The 22,151-nt window shown below is 41.8% G+C and overlaps 1 protein-coding gene across 4 annotated transcripts in view; it reads left to right on the top strand.

The window, feature by feature from the left end:
- The window catches only part of KALRN (kalirin, RhoGEF kinase), a 651,545-nt gene that overhangs the window by 429,005 nt on the left and 200,389 nt on the right, over positions 1–22,151 (top strand). The window contains exon 34 of one of the 4 annotated variants that reach the window (XM_011971543.1): positions 1,340–2,788. The exons of the other annotated variants lie outside the window; for them this stretch is intronic. Coding sequence (XP_011826933.1) covers positions 1,340–1,402 — 63 coding nt within the window. The 3' untranslated portion in view covers positions 1,403–2,788. Of the gene's footprint in view, positions 1–1,339; positions 2,789–22,151 lie in introns of those variants that run through there. 4 annotated transcript variants of the gene reach the window in all.

Raw genomic sequence — 22,151 nt, 5'->3', positions numbered from 1 at the left:
CCTTGGCCTCCCAAAGTGCTGGGATTATAGGCGTGAGCCACCACGGCTGACTGTGATTTAAAATTCTTGAGCCACTTTTGCCCTGGTAAAGTTGGGATCAGTGGGTGCACCAGTCCCTTTGCCATGAGTTATTCACAAATGCATGTATATAGCTCCTGGCTGTCTTCAGAATCTCATCTCCTCTCTGAATCCTAAGTATACCCTATATTCTTGGAAGCTCAGGGTAACTACCACTTCAGCTTGATGCTGAAGTATTTTATCTCACTAAATGAACAGTTTTTGCCCAGCTGGATTCTTACTAAGAGAGTTTCAGACTGTTTTTCTCATTTCCATGCGGCAAGTGTGATAGAACCTTTTACATCATGGAGCTGAGCCACAGTCAATGTGAGACTGTGAGATTATACTCTGGAATTGATCCTGAACTTTTCTCTTGGCCAAGAGCCATTGCTCTTTAGAATAGATCACTCTTCTAAGAGCGCTACAAGTTGACCTTCTTTGAGAGGTCATTTTTCTTAAGGAAACAGTGATTTCCTTGCTTCAGATGGCCCAGTAGAGATGGTGTAAGCCATGCTGCATATGGAAGCTGGGTCTCCAGCTTGGCTCCCTACTCGTTCACTCTCTCACTCAGGAATTCACTCCCTCAGGCAGCCTTGCAGTCTGCCCAAACCAACTGCATGCCTTGGAAAAATTACAGATTGCCACCTGTCATGGTCCCTGGAAACACTTAAATCATGAATTTTAAGTCCATTGCTATCAAAGATGTACTATATAAATGGGTAAACTTTTCTCAGTTTCTTTCTCCCAGTTAAATGTTATATAGCAAGACTTGCTGGTAGGGCACAGGGGCCCTAAGACAGCTTAAACAACAAAATGAATAAAGGATCTGAAATAAACTTTAATGATCACTGTCACTAGAACCTCACATTTAATGCATCCCCATTTCTATTATTTCTGACTCAACTCCTGCTTATGGGTCTGGAACGCTGGGAAGCCACTGCAGGACTGGTTTACAGGTGTCTAATGGGATGAAAGCATATGGATTTGAGTTCCAACAAAGTTAGTAAAAGTGATTCATCAGTGATCCTCCTCTGGATTGTGGACTTGGTGGGCTCCTTCTGAACCTTCAGACCAAGGAAAGTCTTACACACACTCTGTTTCCTCCATATCCTCTTCTACAAAATGATTGTGTGTTTGTCAGGTTGCACTCTGCATCGGGTTACTAGAAATACAATAGGTTGCACTGATGATTTAACTCTGTTTTCTATAAGGGCTACGGGATCTCATGCAGATTTTTGCAAAGTTATATGCAAATCACAGAGCCCGGCCCTTTTCTTAACAGGATGGCAACCTTGTTCCTCGGTGGCACCTGGGACCTGGAGATCCTTTCTCCACTTACGTTTAGCGCGCATCCTGGGACTTGTCCCTGCAGCTCACCGGGTTAGCCGTGGCACCGTTGGGACCTCCCACCAGGACTCCAATCACCCACCTCTCTTGAGACTTCTCTGGCAGGGCTGGTGTGGGGTGCAGCCTTTGCTCAGAGGGCAACATGTTCCAAGCAAAATCTCCCCGCCTGGGCCATGGGTTCACCCTCGGGGCTCCCTTCTTCTCTACTGGGTGCAATTCGAGGTTGCTGAGCTTCTCTCCAAAGTCTAAAATGGTGGGGCAGTAGGGACCTGTGAGAGGCCCCATGGCCCAATGTACTTCCCCCAGATCCCACTCAGAACAGCAGGTACGCCCAGGCCCCTGCTGCCCTAGTGGTCTGCAACATGAGTGAAGAGGTTAATTAGAGGGACACACTTGTCTCTGAAGTTTACACCAGGATGAACATTTCTATTATCAGTGGCCCCCAATCTGGAAAAACCCATCATTCTAATCTAGCTTGCATCCCCACATCATGAGAAAGAGGGAAGAAGAAGGGATGATGTATGGTAGAGAAGATGAGGGTTAACTTTAGCCTTTCCCAAACACTGGCAACAACCACTTCCTCAACAATTTTTCTATCTGCTTCAGCCTACCCAGATTTTTTCATGTTTTTCTAGCTCCTCTATAACCTCCCTCCCTCCTGAGGTCTCTGGTTCAAAGACCACCCTACCAGCCCCTATTTGCTTCAGGTTATCCTGTTGAGGGTGGGTGGGAAGTGTGAGAAGATATAAATGAAAACTGGCCACATGTTGGTAATTGTTGAAACTAGATAATGGTACATGGACATTCATTATACCATTCTCTCCACTTCTGTATATGTTTGCAATTTTTCATAATAAAAAAAGTTTTAAAAGTCCTCCAGTTTCCAACACACTCAAGAGAGAGCCCTAACCCCAAACACAGAGTTTCGTGGAAACCCCACACCAAGGCAAGAGGCAGAGATGATGATTCCATTTCATATATACACTCGTTTTCTAACTTTTTTTTAAAGGCCCACTGCTTTATTTTCAATAGATTAAACCTGATTTCTGAGAGGTCCTGAAGTTGGGCTTACTTCCCTGGCTGGGTTATGGGGGAGGGCAGGGTAAAGGAATCCTTAAAAAAGTTTACACTTTTATGTATCTCACAATCTTATTGTGAGGATGTGACTTGTTCAGTGTTCTGAACTTTTCGAAGGAATCGTGCTCTCAATGCAAAGTGTCATTCTCTGGAATTGCACCTGGCTCAGGAAAGGACTGTCTTTGTACTTGAATTTAAATCCAATGGAGAACTTTAACACGGGCATTTGCATGACTGAGAATTGCTGCTGTCTTTTTTCCGTATGTCACTTTCTTGAATGTGTTCTAATAAAATGATTCTAAAGCAGGCTGTTGATATACAGTGATTTATAAATACTTTCTGTTGAGTGCTGAGGCCCTTAATTCTCTGCCAAGAATCCTCCCCATCCCACTTTCCAGAAAGATCTGTCAAGCTGGAGACAGATGCAATGAGCGTGTGTCCGGCATGATGGCGGCACCACTGCAATTGCAGCACTAATGAGAATCATATCAACCACAGCAATTTTGTCTTCTGGTTGCCTAGCAACAGAATTTGTTTTTCAGAATAAAGATAATCATAGGTAGAAGATGAGTGTGGTGGTGGGAAGGCAGAGGAGGGGGCAGGACAGGAACAGGAGTATAATTGACTCCACAAGGGAGGGAGTGAGGGAGCAAGGTAGAAGGGAGAGAAAAGCAGCCAAAAAGAGAGACAGGCAAAGTTCAAACTCGTGCTTTTCAGTGGTAGTCCTCAGCACGTTCAAGTGATAATCAATGGTTCAATTCTATTTACAAAATTAAACCTTTTGATATCAAGCTATAGCAATTTACAAATCTCATTAGGCAAACTGGAATCAAAAAGGGGAAAATATATATCTCTGAAGGTAGATATTTTGAGAAACACTTTTTATCCCAATCTTTATGCCCCTCCAGCCAAGACTAGCTAGGGCAGGGGTCCCTAGCTCCTGGGCTGCAGACTAATGCCTGATGATGTGAGATAGAATAGTTTCATCCCCAAACCATCCCCCACCCACCCCCTCACCTCTCCCATTTATAGAAAAATTGCCTTCCATGAAACCAGTCCCTGGTGCCAGAAAGGTTGGGTACCACTGAGCTAAGGCACTCCCATGAGCTAGTAGCAAACTTGGGCCAACTCTTTAGAAAAGAGGCATTGTTAGGAACCTCATGGCTTAAAGGCTTCATAAAGGGAAGGGGAGGCAGAACCAGTCAAGGAGGCTTCCATTCACTGGGCGCTTTTCTGACACCGGGTACCAGGAAGACACTTGATGTCCTCCTCTAATTTTCACAGCCATCCTGAGAGGCAGGTAGTACTTTGTTTTCCAAATGAAGAGAAGTAGATAACTCACAGCTAGAACATAGCAGATCTGTGATTCAAATTCAGATCTCTCATCCCCAAATCCATGCTTTTCCAGGCCACTGGGCTGATGGCCCAGGTGCCCAGCCTGGGGTCTTCCTTGCACACCTCCCACAGGTGTTCACATCAAGGAACTGTGCAGTTCTGTATGCCCTCAGGGTGCAGACCAGTGTCCTGCTCTTCCTTGTGTGATTGGAGAACCCTGACGGCCAGGGTCTTTGTAGCACACATCCATGTATCTGTGCCTTGGTTGTGTAGAGCACAGGCTGATGAGGCAGAAATCACCGTTTGGTTTCCATAGGGATTTGTTTACTTAGCAAATATTTTTCGAGTGCCTCCAAGTGCTGGGCATTATGAAGTGGGTGAGTAAACAGTCCCTGTTCTCACAGAGCTTACCAGTAGAGGAGACAGATATTAAGTAACACATATGAGTGGATATTTAAATACAACTGAAAGGGACCTTGGAGATGATCGAGATCAACTGATGAAATTGAGACCCAGAAATGCTAGTTGCCCAAGCAATGTGCCCAAGACCGTATAGCAAGTTAGGGGCAGAATAAAGACTAGAACTCAGAACTCCTGATTTTCATTCTTAGACTATTTTCCCCCAAAATATGTCACACTCTGTTCTGTTGCATATCCGTTCCATAATAGACTGCCCCCAAGCCCCAGCCAGCCATATAATCATGTTGATCCATCAGGACACTATCCCCATTTTTAGGAAAAACCAGATAGTATTTTGAAATGATAAGGAGTGTAGTGAAGTAAATCCCTGAGAGTGGTGCTTACCAAAGCTTGTTTTCAGTGTTATCTCAGAGCCCAGAGAAGAAACAGAGAGAGGCAAGGCTCCCATGCGGTAGCGACACTAACTAATAAGGGTGCTTACAGGTGTTTCAGTGTTTTGATCCCAATACTTTCTCATCTCCCAGATTCAGCAGTTGCTCACTCACTCATTCATTCAACAAATATATACTGAGTGCCTACTAGGTGCCAGGCACAGTTCTTGGAGCTAGGGACACAGCAGTGAACAAAACAGGCCTCCCTCATGGAGCTTACATTCTAGCTGGGAGAAACGGACAATAAACAAAATGAATAACACAGCGTACTAGAAGGTGCAAAATGCTACAAAGGAAAATAAGAAAGGAAGGTAGAGAGTGCCAAAAGTAGAGATGCATTTTTAAATAGGGTAGTCAGGAAAAAGACCTTCCTTAGAAAACGATATACTCAGTACCTCATTTTCTTTATTTAGTGACATTTAAATGTATGTATATGCATACATATGTACATATGCAAGGCATATATACATATAATTTATATAATACAAATACATATGTAAGACCTTCCTGAGAAAATGATGTACTGAGTCATCATCATATATATACATATGTACATATATACATACCTATATATACTATACATATACAAATATACAAATGAATTGGTGACAAATATATCACTTTAAGTATGACAGTGCATTTGACGTGGTTTAGCATGTCGCTGTGGGTCTAGCTCTGAATAGCCAGCATATTGTGTAATTTGAAAAGTCCCACAAGCTGCTTCCTACTCCTTACAGAAAAAGAAAAAGAAAAAAAAAAAAAGCTTTTCATGGCATGTACCAATGCCCAATTCCTAGCATTCCCTTTTTGTGGGGCACTAAAGCAGTAGTTCTCAAACTTGAGTGTACATCAGAATTGCCTGGGAGGCTTGTTAAAGCACAGACTGCAGGACTGCACCCCCAGAGTTTGTGGTTCAGTAAGATTTGGACAGATACAAAATTTTGCATTTCTAACAAATTCCCAGGTAATGCTGATGCTATGGTCCAGGGACCACATTTTGGGGACCACATTTTGAGAACCACTAAATTAAGCTATTATAGCTAGGAGGTTCCTGTTAAAATGAAGCTATTACCTGAGAAATGAGGCATCCATTCCTTAGGATGAATGGACATTATCAAAGTAGTTATCCTTAAACAGCAGAATTGTTTAAAAATTGGACTATTTTTTTAAACAGGGGTAAGTTTCAGAAGCCACAGCCAAAGACCCCAAGCATGGAGGAATTAAACAAGGAATGTGTCCTCAAAGGAGGTGCCAACAGTATTTCATTATTTGTCTATCAATACTTTACATTTTCATAACGTAATACTTTTATAAGCCCTTTTGACCACTACTTTCTTTTGACCAGTTAACCTACTAGGTAGGCAGAGCAAATGAATTATTACATTGTATAAATAAGAAAATTGAGACAAAAAGAGGTTATATGGCCTCCCTTGGGCTATCAAGTCTGAGAATCCCAGCTCTCCTACTCCCATTCCGTTCTTCTTTCTCCATTAACATTTTTCATAACACTAGCAATAGCTTTCTCCTGGGACATCTATTCTGGGATCATTAAAACCCAGGACATACAGCTGCTCTTGGCCTTTTGCCCTGTTCGGAATCCCACTTGCTGCAAGTAGATTATTCATGTAAGTGATTAACTGTGGCACGTCCTAGGCCCTGCATCAGTTTCTTCTGCCATAAACACATTTTTATTCTTCTCCTACCAGTTATTTTATGGTGAAAATGCTAACTCATTTTATTATTAGCCTGAGCTAGAACTTATCATTATGAAAGCAAACCTGCTGGGGGAAAACACACATAATCCTTTCCAAAGGCAAATAGAAAAGACATTTTGATTATATGTACCATTGCTTTCATTCCATTAGGAGAGATAATTGAAAGTTTTCTGTTTCACTAAAGTACCCAGCAAAATGAGAGTAGATTTTTTTATATCTGATGACTGGTGAATCACATCTTGAGTATTTAAATATACCTATCCCTCCACAAAAAAAAAATGAAAATGAAGTATAAAATCCTTTTTCCAAGTTCTTGTCCTTCTAGTCATTTTCTCCATGTCTGCACTGTCTCCTCTTGGTGAGATGGTGAGGTCTCCTATTGACTCTCATGGTAGGGACCCTGTGGGTCACAAGGAGCTATCTTCCTTCCACTTCTATACTGTCTTTGACTATCCAGCAGCCCAAGGCTTTAGAAGTTTAATTTCTAAATCTGCCCTCATCTGTCACCTAGTACATTGATATTGTGACATCATCTTCCTCCTGTGCTGCTATTGAGACCATTCATTTATTCAGTAAACATTTATTAAACATTTACTATGTATCAGATATGCTGGGAGCCACTAAGTAGGCTACAAAAATGAGTTTGAAATAATCCTGCCCTCAAAGAACATGGCATATTATAGAACCACTCTCTAAATCACATGGAATCATAAACATCCAGATGTCTTCTCTGTGTGGGTTACAGTCCCACGCAAGCTGCTCCCCATTTTCATTCTCTGTACTCTATGCTCAGAGAAAGCTAGTTCATGAGTTTTTTTAGCTTCAACATAAAATAGACACCATTAGGAAAGAAAATATACCTGGGGAAGAGAAAAGTGGGATGAGGAAGGAGAACTAGTCTGTGATTCTGAGTACACACAGAGATAGGTATGTATCGGCAGCCCAAAAGCATCGGAAACAGGGAGCAGTGTAGGATCTAATATCTGCTGTAGACATTCCATGTGTGGACCATGGAAACTGATATATGTGGGTCATAAAGCTTGGATGACTAGAAGTTTCATATTGATGAAAGATCCAGTGTGAATATGGTTTTGCTGAGCTTTAGACTCCAAAGTGTGCTGTGAAAATGACTGTCCTTTAAAAAAATTAATGTTCACTGCGTCACAAGGACTGAACATAGGAGAAAGAGTTGTGGGAGAGAGTGGAATGCAGAGGATTCAATGAGCTGAATCAGTATTAGAGAACCCATAAGAAAGATTCAGATCCTAATCCAACAATGTGCGTGTATGTGCATATAGGTACACAAATACATATGCACAGGAAATGTGTCAAAGGCCAGTTTTTGTGAGGATGAGTCTCTTAAATATATTTCAAACTTATAATCCAGAAAAGAAGACAAGTTTAGAAAACCAAAAGTGCAGTCAGAACTAAAGATAAGATTGTTAGGTGACCACACATCTTCCTCCCATTTATATGGAGCCACCTGAAGGTGTAGCACCTTTTACACTCTCAGCAGCTTAGAGGGGCTCAGGCTCTGACCACTCTCTTTTAGATTGGGCTTCATGAATAGAATCACAAGCCAGGGGTTCAGGGCAGATATGGAGCTGGTTCTCAGATCTGTCCTTTGAAACCTGTTTTTACTGGTTCTGCAAACCTGTCCTGGCCCTGAAGAGAGTTTTCTCAGCACAGGTGCTTATAACCAGGCTTACTAATGACCATCAGAGGTGCCAGTGGCATGATAATACAGCCAGGCCTACCATGGGTGGATGTGGACATGGATAATAGTAGCCGTAGTTAGAATTCAGAGAGTTCAAAAATAGCAGTGATGGGAGAGGGGGTTTCTATGTGTCTGCTTTTGAGTTTCTGGGATGGTGGAATAAGGAATGTTATTCTATCTGTAAGGATGTCCAGTGACTCTGTTACCTATTAGTGGTGACCTTCTAATCAGCTTTATACCTAACAATGTGGAGGTTTTAGATTTGGCTGTGCTGAGTTCTGCTGAGTGGTTGTTATGGCATGCATCTGAGTAAAGGGAAGTACCAGGATGGGCATGAGATAAAAAAATAATTGATGTAGAAAGAGGGTTTAGATTTTATTGGTGTGGCACTCTCACTCTGAGAGTGACCTGTAAGTATAGCACTCTGAGTGTTGCTCTGGTGTCTCACAGTTTCACGAGGACTTGCCTGGGATCTTGGCCCTGAGAAAAGCAAGTGATTGATAAAATTGATTGACACAATTGAGCTTCTCCAAGGCCAGCTGGAAGTTAGCAATGAAAATAGGAGACTTTGTACTTCTCAGACTCTCCTGTGTTCTCATTTGCTATTGAGGATGCTGACCTATTGCTTTATGTTTTGGTATTTCTGGGACTATTCAACTAACAAACTTGTAGGAGAGCCACAGATATAACCCTCAAAGTCAGGCCAACACAAATGATCTAAGTACTCTCTTTCTATCCTGCAAAACCACATAGGCAGGCTTCGAGATGGAATAAGTCATTAAAGAGGAGGGGGGGTGGTCCTTGCAATGCTTGATTGATTGGCTGGTGTAGAATAAAAGTGATGACATTTCAGCTTAATGGCACAGCAAAATGTTGCTTGTAGGGCTACACACAGGCACAGCCTTCCCGGAGAGGCCATCAAGCCATCAACCCGGCATTTCTGGCTTCACGGCAGGAGTGAATGATTCAGAAATTAAAGTGAGAAAATAATGAGCCCAGTGAGTGTGATGGTCATTCAAAGATGATTGCTTAGATCATCACCACATGCCAGTTTCCCAACATGCCTCAGACCTCTAATTTGGCTATAGTAGTAAAAAATCTGGATAACTTATTTTTCTCCATTAAAAGTCTTATAAAAATACATATGGAGCCAGGTGGGTGGCACATGCCTATAATCCTAGCACTTTGGGAGGCTGAGGTGGGCAGATCACTTGAGTCCAGGAGTTTGAGACCAGCATGGCCAACATAGCGAGACCCTATCGCTACCAAAAAGATACAAAAATTACCCAGCACGGTGGCATACACCTGTAATCCCGGCTACTTGGGAGGCTGAGGTGGGAGGATCACTTGAGCCCAGGAGGCAGAGGCTGTGGTGAGCCAAGATCACACCACTGCACTCCAGCCTGGGCAATGGAGCAAGACCCTGTCTCAAAATAATAATAATAATAATAATAATAATAATAATAATAATGCATATGGGAGCAGGGGTGGGAGAAGTAAGGATGTGGAGGGTTAGATAGAGTAGCACCACTAGTCACATCTTTGGTAAATGTTTGACATGAGAAGGGCTATAAGGGTTATGTCCAAAATAGTATAATGATTGGGGTTCTGGAGAGTCCCTCCACTATTAGAGACTATAGAAATGGCTAATACCTCCTCCAGAGGCCAATGAAGGGGTTATGTCGCCAAAACAAGAGAATGTGTATTGCTAATAATTAGTGACTCTCAATAAGTACTGGGTATCCATCACATTCATTCATTTATTCATCTAACAGCTATTTATTAAATACCTACTATGTGTCAGGCACTATTCTAGACAGGAAAAAGAGAACAACAACAAAAACCACAAACAAGAATTCCTGCCCTCATGGAGTTTATATTCTGGTGGAAATACAGACAAATAAGTAAAATATATAAAATGTTAGATGATTATACATGTTATGGTAAAAAATATAGCTACAAAGGAATGTAGGGAGTGCAGAAGATGAGGAAGGAATGCAGGGAGAAACTAAGATTCAATGACTGACACAATCAGGGCTACAGAACACTAGGAAATTCATCCAGATGATCTCAAGGCAGAGAGTAGTGATGAGTCTGTGAATTTTGGAGGGAATGGAGAGGTAAGGGTTTTGCAAGAAACATACACAAGATTTTATAAGTCTCTCTTTATACTCCCCACAAAAAGCATGAAGATTGGCCGGACACGGTGGCTCACACCTGTAATCCCAGCACTTTGGGAGGCCAAGGCAGGAGGATCACAAGGTCAGGAGATCGAGACCATCCTGGCTAACAGGGTGAAACCCCGTCTCTACTAAAAATACAAAAAATTAGCCAGGTGTGGTGACACACACCTGTAGTCCCAGCTACTCAGGAGGCTGAGGCAGGAGAATCGCTTGAACCCAGGAGGCAGAAGTTGCAGTGAGCTGAAATTGTGCTACGCCAGCCTGGGCGACAGAGCAAAACTCCGTCTCAAAAAAAAAAAAGAAAAAAAAGCGTTGGGGAGGAGCAGTTTTATCTAGGAGCAAGTAGGAACTCTCAGATAAGAGAGCCTCTGCCCCAGTCTTCATGCCTCCACTGGAGCGAAGAGTGTGCCCAGAAATGTGCCCCAGAAGTCAAGTGGGAACCTCAGACTATTCCCCCATCCTTTACCAGCAGTCAAGAGAAGCCTTTCTGATACGACATCAGCCTAGGTTTGAAGAACCTAGATTCCATTCAAAGTGATGATGACCTCACTTATGACATGGTTAAACATCCTTCAAGTTCACATGGCAAGATTCTCGAAAACAAATCAAGGTTTGGTCCAAGTTCTATGTGAATCTGGGAGCCAAGAACTCGTACTAGTCCTACACTATTCATAAATCAAGGGAAGCTTAAAGAGGCATTGCAGATTCTGAATAGTGTGACAGGTATTTGTTCTGTCCCTAGGAGGTTTAAAAATATTAATTCCCTTTGGTTACTTCCCCCTGATTTCTGGCAGACTGTATGGTCCCTCCAGTCTAATTTGATAAAGTTTCAGCAGCAGCAGGAAGCATGGTTTCCAACAATGCCTGCATGGAGACCCACCATGGTAACTAGTACATGGACAGAGAAAGTCCGGGTTTGCTTTATCACAAATAGGACAGGACCCCAGGGGACCCAGTGAAGAGGTGCAGGAATTCCTGCTACAGTCTTGGGATAGTAATTCATATAGAGTATACCTATTGCTTGGTTCCTTGTGCCCAAGTAATGAGTATGTTCAACCTAGGTCTGAGTCCCTGACAGCAGGAAGATGGCTCAGTCACAGTTGTGGGTAAATGTAGCTTCCCCGTGTCCTCTCCCCAGACCCCACAAGACTCATCAAATTTATGCAGCAGACTTGAGAGTTAAGGAGAATCTGGCTGTGTCCTCCCAACTGCCTCACTGTGCCCTCAAGAGACAAGCTTTTAAAGTTGAAGCCAGATGGGAGGGGAGCTCAAAGTACCAGCACACACGCCCACCCTCCCATTCATTGTGTAATAGTTACCATCTAATGCTAAGGTTATCTCTGGAGAGATACATTGCATGACTAAGTTCAGGAGGTTGTCTGCCATTGCTATGTTGAAAAATTAGTCTAAGATGGTATTGGTTAGCCTTTCCAGATAAGGGCTGAATGGGGCAGGTTCATTCCAACTCAGGTCTTGTTATAGGAGCCAACTAATATAATGGCAAACAAAAATCACATTCTCTATGTGGCCATGAGAAATCAAATGTGATACTTGGTTATTTTCTATTTTCTTGGATCTATACTTGTGCTCAGCAGGGGGGCTCTAAACATGCCTGTATAGGTCAACCATCTTTTTGTCCTATCCTGATAAAAATTTAATTTTGAACATGACTCAGACTCATCTGTAGATTGCAAGAACTTTTGAACTTACATGGAAGTAGCTGGATAAAAAGCCAGTATAGTTTTATAAAATTCATGTCAAATCATACTAGTACCCGAATTGGTAATTGCCACAGAATAAGTTCCATGAGGGTAGGGAGATTCTTGTCTGCTTTCTTCACTGCGATATCCCCAGTACTTGTGCTAGTATCTGACACATTGTAGATAATGCAGCTACAATTACATAGCATGTACAGCAAGTGCAGTCTCCTTAGTGTACAGAAACACAGAGAGAAAAACTTCCCATCTTTAGTGCAACAAGACTGGTAGATAAGGACCTCCCCTGTTGCAGTGCTGAAGAGTAGGAAGTTCTTTAGAATGATGTTATACTTGAAAAAAACAAGGAGCATGCTGCTTGAGTTCCAGTTCTTGATAATGCAAGAGTAGAAGACAGGTCTGATGCATGATGTGGTAGGCAAAACTCAAATCCAGAATCGAGGGCCAGGATCATTTAACAGGTAGGGCCTGTTAAACCTAGCAAATTATAGCCTTGGAGCTTCTTTGCTAGGTTTTCAGGTAGCAAAGAAGCTCTAAGGCCATAATCAAAGTGGGCAGTGGAACCCAGGTGCACAGCCAGATGTGGGAACTACAGGCTGGTTTGGTCACTGACAATTCAAATAATTCCAATAAATGCCAACTCTTCTCTCAACAGTTTTATTGTGCAAATGAGCTTTTAAATGCACTATTTAACTTCTGGGGCCCTGTAGATCATTTCTAATTAAGAAAGGAAAATGGGAAGATTGAAAAAAGAAAGCATCAAGGGCCAAGAACAATGAATAAGAGAATCAATCCAACAGGGCACATGTCAAATAAAAAAGAAAGAAACAACTGCTATGAGAAATCAGATTTGAAAAATGTCCCTCATTTGGTTTGCTTCACTGAGTTGGTTACCAGTGAGAAAGACTGAAGTCTCAAAGACTGCTGATTGCAAATGCACTTCTCTCTGCCCTACCCCACCCCCATCTCATTCAACATTCCTGAAGCTCCAGGAAATGAAAATGTAAGAATCAATCCATCTATTGTGAGTCAGCCCAAGAAATGGTCAACAGTGGCATCTGATGCCAATTCCCTGGTTGCATGTGAAGCTGGTCTTCAGCTTGATTTTAATGAGCTTTAGGACTGTTCCAAAAATACATTAAAAGAAAAGAAAATATCCTTAATTAGAAGAATCATACAGTGCATTTGGGAGAGAGAAAATATCAATACTCAGGGAACAAAATTCTTACCATGTAGGATAGGAATAGCTATTGCATTATCCTGAGAGGCCCAAAAGTTAGAATGATCTTGCCTCCCTTTTTATCTCTATCCAACACCAAAGATGAGTCATTGGATGTAATGGCAGTCATCTTCAGGTTGTTTTTGTTTGTTTATTTGTTGCCCAGGCTGGAGTGCAATGGTGTGATCATAGCTCACTGCAGCCTTGACCTTCTGGGCTCAAGTGATCCTCCTGCCTCAGCCTCTTGTGTAGCTGGGACTACAGACATGTGCCATCACACTTAGCTAATTTTTGTAATTTTGTAGAAATGGGGTCCTACTGTTTCCCAGGCTAGTCTCAAACTCCTGACCTCAGGTAATCCTTGACCTCCCAAAGTGCTAGGATTACAAGCCAGGTTGTTTTAAGAACTACTAGTAATAATCATGATAGTAGTAGTAACAACAATAATAAAATCCAGTAAGTCGGCTATAATTGCATTCAGTTTGTATTTGTCTTAGTATGATCCCATTATAACTCTCCCCCTTTCTTAACTTTATTTTTCCTGCCACTCTTTCAAAGTTCAAGTTCCCAGACTCCTACCAATACTCATCCCTAAGACAATTCAGTCGAGAACAAAAGTGAATATATCTGTCAGGATAAGCCAAGTTTTGCTATGGTAACAACTCTGAAAATATTGGTGGCTTTAAACAACAAGGACTTACTTCTTGTTAACACTACATGTTCGTAATGTAGTTTTATCCATAGCAGGGGGCTGTGTTCATTATAGGCCCTCAGGGACTCTCTGGCTGATGGACCAACTTCTAAAGTTGCCAGTTACCATCCCAGACAGAAAGATAATTCTGAATGCTCTTACTCCCACAAGTAAATGCTCCAACCTGGAAATAACTCAATGCCAATGACCAGAACTAGTCACATGGTCCTTCTCAATCACAAGGAGCCCAGAAAAAGCAATTAAGTTATATATCCAGAAGGTGGAAATACTTGGTGAGTGTCAGAATGACTACCTTAACAGTTAACATCAAATCATACTTGCAGATAATTTACATCTGGACTCCAATATTTATATTTTGGCTTTAACTCAAATAGATTTTCAAATTTTGGCTCTACTCAACAGATTTGTGTATGTGGATTTCAAACTTACACATTGAAGTAGTGTTATTTATGTTTAGCTCGTGGTTTGCTTTCTGTTAATCTTTGTATTAGTCTGTTTTCACATTGCTATAAAGAAATACCAGAGACTGAGTAATTTATAAAGAAAAGTTGAATCGGCTCATGGTTCCACAGGCTGTACAGGGAGCATGATGCTCTCATCTGCTAGGCTTCTAGGGAGGCCTCAGGAAACTTACATGGCAGGAACAGGAGGAAGAGAGAGAGTGAGGTGGGAGGTGCCACACACTTTTAAACAACCAAATCTCACAAAACTTACTCACTATCACAAGAACAGCACCAAGGGGATGGTGCTCAACCATTCATGAGAAACACCTTCCTGATCCAATCACTTCCCACCAGGCCCCGCCTCCAACATTGGGGATTATAATTCAACATGAGATTTGGGCAGGGACACCATATCAATCAAACCATATCAATCCTACTACCCTAATTTCTACTCACCCCTGTCCATGAACATTAGGTGCCATATGTAGGGCGTCAGTGGTAATGTCGATATTTAATTAAAATATAAAGGTAAGAAACCTTCTTGTTCTTCTTGGAACTTTTTCCAGACTTAGGGAACCAATTTTTAGGGTATAATGGCCTGATGAGTCTAGTGGGACATGGGCTCTTCTCTTAGAGCTTAATTTATTAATTATTCATATGCTAAACAGTAGAGTTCTCTATTAGCATCTGGCATAAGATTCTCTACATGGTAGATGATGCATGGTAGGGAAGTGAACTTACTGAATCCCCAATAGCAAAGTCACTGACCAATGGTGCAAAGTATGTTTTACATAAGTGTAAGAACATACCACATGTGTCATGTCACCTCTTGTAAGTAATGCTGTAAGATTGCGTGACATTGCTCTAGAAATCACATAGTTACTCCATTATTATGTAGCTTGCGGTATCATTGCCAGGGCAAATTCGACTGTAAAACACATTCAGATTATCTGCAAACAGAGTAATGGACACAAGCAGACCTGGGGAAGAAAATGTAGCACTGTAATGGCATGGAACACTGGGTTGGAATCAGGAAATTTAGCTTTGATCCTAATTCTGCTGTTGATCAGCTATATGAGCTTTGAAAAATACGTTAGCCCAATCATCTCTTATCCAAACCTTTTTCCTAGGTCGGGCATGGTGACTCACACCTGTAATCCCAGCATGCTGGGAGGCTGAGGTGGGTGAATCACTTGAGGTCAGGAGTTCAGGACCAGCCTGGCCAACATGGTGAAACCCGTCTCTACTAAAAATACAAAAATTTAGCCAGGCGGGGTCGCACACATCTGTAGTCCCAGCTACTCAGGCAGCTGAGGCAGGAAAATTGCTTGAGAGACGGAGGTTGCAGTAAGCTGAGATCCCACCACTGCACTCCGGGTGACAGAGGAAGACTCTGTCTCCAAAACAAAGCAAAAGAAAAAAAAAAAGTTTCCTAATCTGTAACAATGGAAAGTAATAGAAACTGATTTCTAAATTTCCTTCTTTTTTTAATCATACACTTTCCTATTATTTGCTTAGTTCTTACCAATAATTCCGTGACTTTTATGGGGAAAAAAATAAACAAATACACATCCTAAGTAATGTTGAATTGGAGAAAACATATTTATATATAAATAATAACCTAATTTTATATATAATTATATACATAATTATTATCTATACTGATAAAAGAGACATAGATACTGTAAAATAATAATTTTTAAAAAATTATTTATGGCTGGGCATGGTAGCTCATGCCTGTAATCCCAACAGTTTGAGAGGCCAAGGTAGGATCACTGGAGTCCAGGAGTTCAAGAGCAGCCTGGGCAACATAGCAAGATCTTCTGTCTACTAAAAGTTAAAACAAAAAATAATTTAAAAATTATTTAGCTTGAAATATAGGCAAAGATGTTTTCAGAAATTAACATATATGCTCCATTTTCTCTCTCATTTATTTATCCATTCATTTAAAAATATATTGAGCAAGGCCAGGTGCGGTGGCTCATGCCTATAGTCCCAGCACTTTAGGAAGCCGAGACGAGCAGACTGCTTGAGCCCAGGAGTTTGAGACCAGCCTGGGCAACATGGCAAAACCCCATCTCTACTAAAAATACAAAAAAAAATTATCCTGGCATGGTGGAGCACACCTGTAGTTCCAGCTTCACAGGAGGCTGAGGTGGGAAGGTCACCTGAGCCTAGGAAGTCGAGGCTGCAGTGAGCCAACATCGCACCACTGCACTCCAGCCCAGGTGTTGGGAGAAGTGAGACCCTGTGTCAAAAACAAAAACAAAAACAAAAAACTGTTGAGCATATGTCATGTAATCAGCTGGGTTAAGTGAGTGGAAAGGTCCAAGGACATTAAGGACACTGGCAAGAGCATTACTAAAATAATGAGCCATGCACTTTACTCTCCAAGAGGTGAAGCATAATTCCCCACTCTTTAACTCTGGCCTGTGTATAATAACTCATTTTTAAGGCGTACAGTGTGAAAGGGAGGGAAAGGTAACTTCACAGTGGAGAAATCTGGCAAACACTACCTCAGTCAGGTTATTATCAACAGGTTATCTCCGTCAAACATCAACAGTGAGAAGTCACGTTGATAGCACGCACCCTTGATATGATGTGGTGATGGTCTTCCTCCCCAAATCCATAACCCCAGTGTACTCATGAGAAAAACACAGACACATTCCAATTGAGAAATATTTTACGAAAGACTTTACCAAAACTCAATATATTCAAAAGCAAGGAAATCCTGAAATACTATCACACCCAAGAGGATTCTAAGATAACATACTAAATGTAATATGGCATCCTGAATGGGATTCTGGAAGGGAAAAAGAATATTAAGTAAAAACAGGGAATCTGAATATTGTATGAACTTTAGTTAAAATTGGTTCATTTATCAGAAAACCAAACACCGCGTGTTCTCACTCATAAATGGGAGTTGAATAATGAGAACATGTGGGCACAGGAGGGGTAACAACACACACTGGGGCCAGTCAGGGCATGGGGGGCCAGAGGAGGGAGAGCATTAGGACAAATAGTTAATGCACAGAGGGCTTAAAACCTAGATGATGGGTTGACAGGTGCAGTAAACCACCATGGCACACGTATACTTATGTAAGAAACCTACACATTCTGCACATGTATCCCAGAACTTAAAGTAAAATAAAATAAAATAAAAAATAAAAATGAGGCATGGCATATAAGCTACATATGAAGGAAAGCAATGAAGAGAGAGTATTGATAGATTGGGAGAAAGTAAAGGGCTCTATGAACTGGAGGTCTAGTGGGGTGGATGAAAGGTCTGAGTACCTGAATAAGCAAATTGGAAGGAGAGGAAGTTGTGGTAAGGAAGGAAGATACGAGGTATCTACTTCTAGCCAAGATAGAGAAGTAAGAACCAGATTTACTTCCCGGCCTGAAACAATTTTTTTAATGGGCAAAATATAACAAACAATAATTTTCCCGACACTGGACATGAGACAACAAGGACAGTGTGATCCCTGAGAGACAATAACCAAACCAACCGAACCCTACAAATACCCCAGCTTACTGCTTTGAGTTTCCAGATGTCAGTGCAGGGAGAGGTGGAATGCCTGTTCCCAGGCAGAGTGAAAAAATCTCAAATTCCCAGGAATCAGGAAGAGTACTCAGAAGGGTCTTACCTGAGTAGTGGGGAATAATAAATCCTAAACTAAACATGGCTCTGTTTCTGTCTATGAGAGCCTGACTCAAAAAATATAAAAATTAAAATTAAAAAACAGTACATGATTGTATTGTCAATGAGGTGGATGGGGGGATATTTCCTATAAAGGAGTTTTTTTGTTTGTTTCTTTTTTAACACCAGCAACTTGTAAACACTCTTGAATATATTAAAATATATAAAATGAAATAAATTTGGGAAAAGATTATGTAGAGATATGCTCACAAAACTCAGTTATCATTAGTCACTCCAAGTTTTCCTTGTATTCACTTCTTAACCAATTTACGGCTTGTTCCTCATCTTTTCTTTTAGACAGAGGCTTTCTGGGCTCTGCTTATACCAGCTGTACTTGAGTTTTCCAAGAGTGCTACAGCACGACCTGATATGAAACCGTGCCCCTTCAGTCTGCTTCAATCTGTCTGGTCACTTGCGTTTCAGAGCAGGCGTGTCACAGGCATTGCTGTTGGCTGAGCACTCATAATTAGCTCTCTGGCATTCCCCTCACTCTGTCTCCTTTGTCAATGAGATACGGTTCTTTGATCCAAGCCGCTTTTGAATTTTCTTTTCTCTTCTGATCAGAATAGAAAAACACAGAGATTAAAAAACATCTCCAACCTTCCCTTGTCTACCTTCATAAGACTCTGTCATCTATATCAGGATCAGAAGGCTTGGCTGCATACAAAAGAAAAGCCCCAGGTGACACCAGCTTAAATAAGAGAGAAGTTTATTTTTCTTTCTCATAACAGACAACTGCAGGTAAGCGATCTAGGACTGGTAAAGAAAATCCACAAAGTCCTCAGGCGCCCAGTTCCTTCTAACTGATTCCTTCACCATTCCCAGGGTTTAGTCTAAATATCATATCCTAGATGGATGGTGTTCCAGGGAGCAGGTTGGGCAAAAGGGAATATGTGCCATCCCCCATATTAAAAAGACCATTACAACAAGCACTAAGAGTTACATCCCATTCACCAGAGCATGATAATATGGCTGCAATAGCTGCAAGGGAACCAGGGAAATGTAGTCTTTTACTGGGTAACAAGGTATCTCCCCAGGTCACCCAAAATGAGTCTTCATTACTAAGAAATAAGGGCACAATGGGCTCTGGGAGGCACTTGGAAGTCTTTGCCATCCATACTCTTTTTTTTTTTTTTTTTTTTCGAGATGGAGTTTCACTCTTGTCACCCAGGCTGGAGTGCAATGGTACAATCTCAGCTCACTGCAACCTCTGCCTCCCAGGTTCAAGTGATTCTCCTGCCTCAGCCTCCCAAGTAGCTGGGATTACAGGCATAAGCCACCACGTCCGGCTAATTTTTGTATTTTTAGTAGAGATGGGATTTCGCCATGTTGGCCAGGCTGGTCTTGAACCCCTGACCTCAGATGATTCGCCCACCTCAGCCTCCCAAAGTGCTGGGATTACAGGCGTGAGCCACCATGTCCAGCCTCCATACTATTTCGTATTACCAGAAAAATAGCTAGTAGCAATCCACTGTACATATCTAATTAGTTTCCTTCTCTACATTGTGTACTTACTTTGTACAGAAAAAGATGTTACTTATCTTGTGCAGAAGAGTATTAATGTATAGCAAAGGTATCCTTGAGACTCATAACTCCTAACTTATTCCATATATCATAAAGAAGCATTGTGTTTTTCCTTTTTAATATTTAAAATATATTTTAAGACAGATCAATTTTTAAAGAGTTATGAGACATTTTCCTCAAAACTGAAGATGCCACAATGAAAAGCCCAAAGTTATAAGGCATTTAAAATATACACTCTATACTTATTTCTGAAAGGACTTGAGAGAGTTTGATTAAAATGCTAAAAAAGATGTGAAATTTAAAAAGTAAACATAAGAGAATCCACATGAAGGATGCAAGGGATGTAGAAGTTCCAAATTTATGATGAGGCGAAGTACAGCACTTTCCATGCACTTCAGCAAACTCCAGTTGACAATAATTGAAAACCTACTCCATAAGATAATTCTTTTTTTTTTAAGACAGAGTCTTACTCTGTCACCCAGGCTGGAGGGCAGTGGCACGATCTCGGCTCACTGCAACCTCTGCCTCCCGGGTTCAAGCAATTCTTGTGCCTCAGCCTCCCGAGTATCTGGGACTACAGGCGGGCGCCACTACACCCAGCTAATTTTTGTATTTTTAGCAAAGACGGGGTTTCACCATGTTGGCCAGGCTGGTCTTGAACTCCCTACCTAAGGTGATCCACCCGCCTTGGCCTCCAAAAGTACTGGGATTACAGGTGTGAGCCACCATGCCCAGCCAAGAGAAATGTTTTAAAACCACACAGTCTCTATGGTGAAGATACTTTCAATCCAGTGAAAGGCACAGGAAGGTAGACAAATACCATCCAAGGCAAAAAATGTGCTGGAATAGAGATACAAATATCATTCTGCTGAGTGAAAAGGTAGGGAGATGTTACTGGGAACTGCTGGTGGTGATGGTGCAGACAGGAGCTGCTGATGGAGGGGATTCATGGATGAGGTGGCCTTTGAACTGGCCTTGAAGATAGAAAAGGATTTCCAGAAGATGACAGAGGTGTGGTTTGGGAAAGGAAGGAAGAAACTATTCCAGGCTGAGAAAACATCATAAATAAAGGTCAGGGAGTTGGGGAAATGTTGGCTCTGTCTGAGAATCGGAAAGCGTAGGTGTGATTTGGAGTGCAGGGTCCGTCTAGGTAGCAGATGAGTAGGAAAGACTGAGAGGCTGATCTGAAAAGCCTTACGTGGTATGCTGAGGGATTTGGACCTGGTTCTCTGGTCAGTAGAGGAATAGGAGAAGAAGGAAGATGAGCATGCTCACATTCTATGACCTCTGTTTTCTCAGAAAGTAGTGAGCAAAGCTTCTGTTCATGAGATGTTTGTTAGTTTGTAAAGAATGTAAAGGGTTTAGAAGAGGATAATATGGTAAGGAATCGAAAAAGAAACAAAAGAATTGTGAGAAACCTCGAAGTCCCCACTGACGTGTTGGAAGTAAATTTGTCTTCACATTGTTGACAAAAGCAAAAGGGCAAATGTATTAGATTAAAGAACATTTTGGCTTTTGACAATACAAGTACATATACCGTGAGGCAAAAACATATGTACCTTCTCTCACCACTGCCTTCTTTCAGCAGAGCAGGATGATTTTGAAAGACCTTGATATAGGAACCAAGGAAGGTGATATTGAAGAGCCAAAGAGAGTGAGTGTGTGTGTGTGTGTGTGTGTGTGAGAGAGAGAGAGAGAGAGAAACAGAGGCAGAGACAGAGACAGGATGCAAGAGATGGGGAGGAGAGGGGAGCACTATTTGTCTTAGTTAAGTAGTTAGGAAGAAGTTATCACTGGGCAGTAGTTGTTGGTCAGAGGAGAAGGTTATGTGTGTGACTGTGAATAAGGTGGCTGACATTTGGATGAGTTTTTAAAGCAGTGCTGAGTATTCTGGGGCACAATGACACTAAAAGAAGAGAAGATAATTTTCCATAGAGACACTTGTACAAAGAGAAACTGAAATGATAACCCGAGAGATATTGTCTGGTGGAGTGGGAGGGAGATAGACCTTTCCCCTTACTTCTTTCACAAGGGCGTTGTAACATTAAAGATGAATGTGGAGATTTAAGCAGAATACCTTTCAGAATGACAACCCTGTAGCAGAGCGAATAGTGGGGCCCCAAAAGGCCACAGAGCTCAGACTGGCTGGAGCAACTCTCCCCCACACTCAGGCTGAGTCCTGGCATCTCCACCTTGTGATTCTGCCTGGGGGAAGCTGCAAATTGGAACACAAAGTTAGATCTTAAGAATACTTTTAGGTCTTTTTTTGAAAATTTGTTTTATAGATGAAGAAATAGGTCCGAAGAGAGTCAGTGGCTTGCCTGAGATCACTGTCCACATAGGGGCAGAACCGGATGGCCATCCAGACTCTTGACTTATAGTCCAGTGCTCCTCCTGCCATTTCTACTGTGCTGGGGGGCTGATGCAGTTCACTGTGAGAGTGCCACTGAGATCTGTGCAGCCCTGGTGGCTGCGCATGTCCCTCCCAAAGATGCAACTATGGGGACGTGATCTGTAGCCTGCCAGATGAAGGGGAGCCGAGGGAAGCAGTCAGAC

This window comes from Mandrillus leucophaeus, unplaced genomic scaffold, assembly GCF_000951045.1.
Source record: "Mandrillus leucophaeus isolate KB7577 unplaced genomic scaffold, Mleu.le_1.0 Scaffold123, whole genome shotgun sequence".
Taxonomy (NCBI): domain Eukaryota; kingdom Metazoa; phylum Chordata; class Mammalia; order Primates; family Cercopithecidae; genus Mandrillus; species Mandrillus leucophaeus.
The sequence above is the reverse complement of the archived record's forward strand: the minus strand, read 5'-3'. Positions and strand labels throughout refer to the sequence as shown.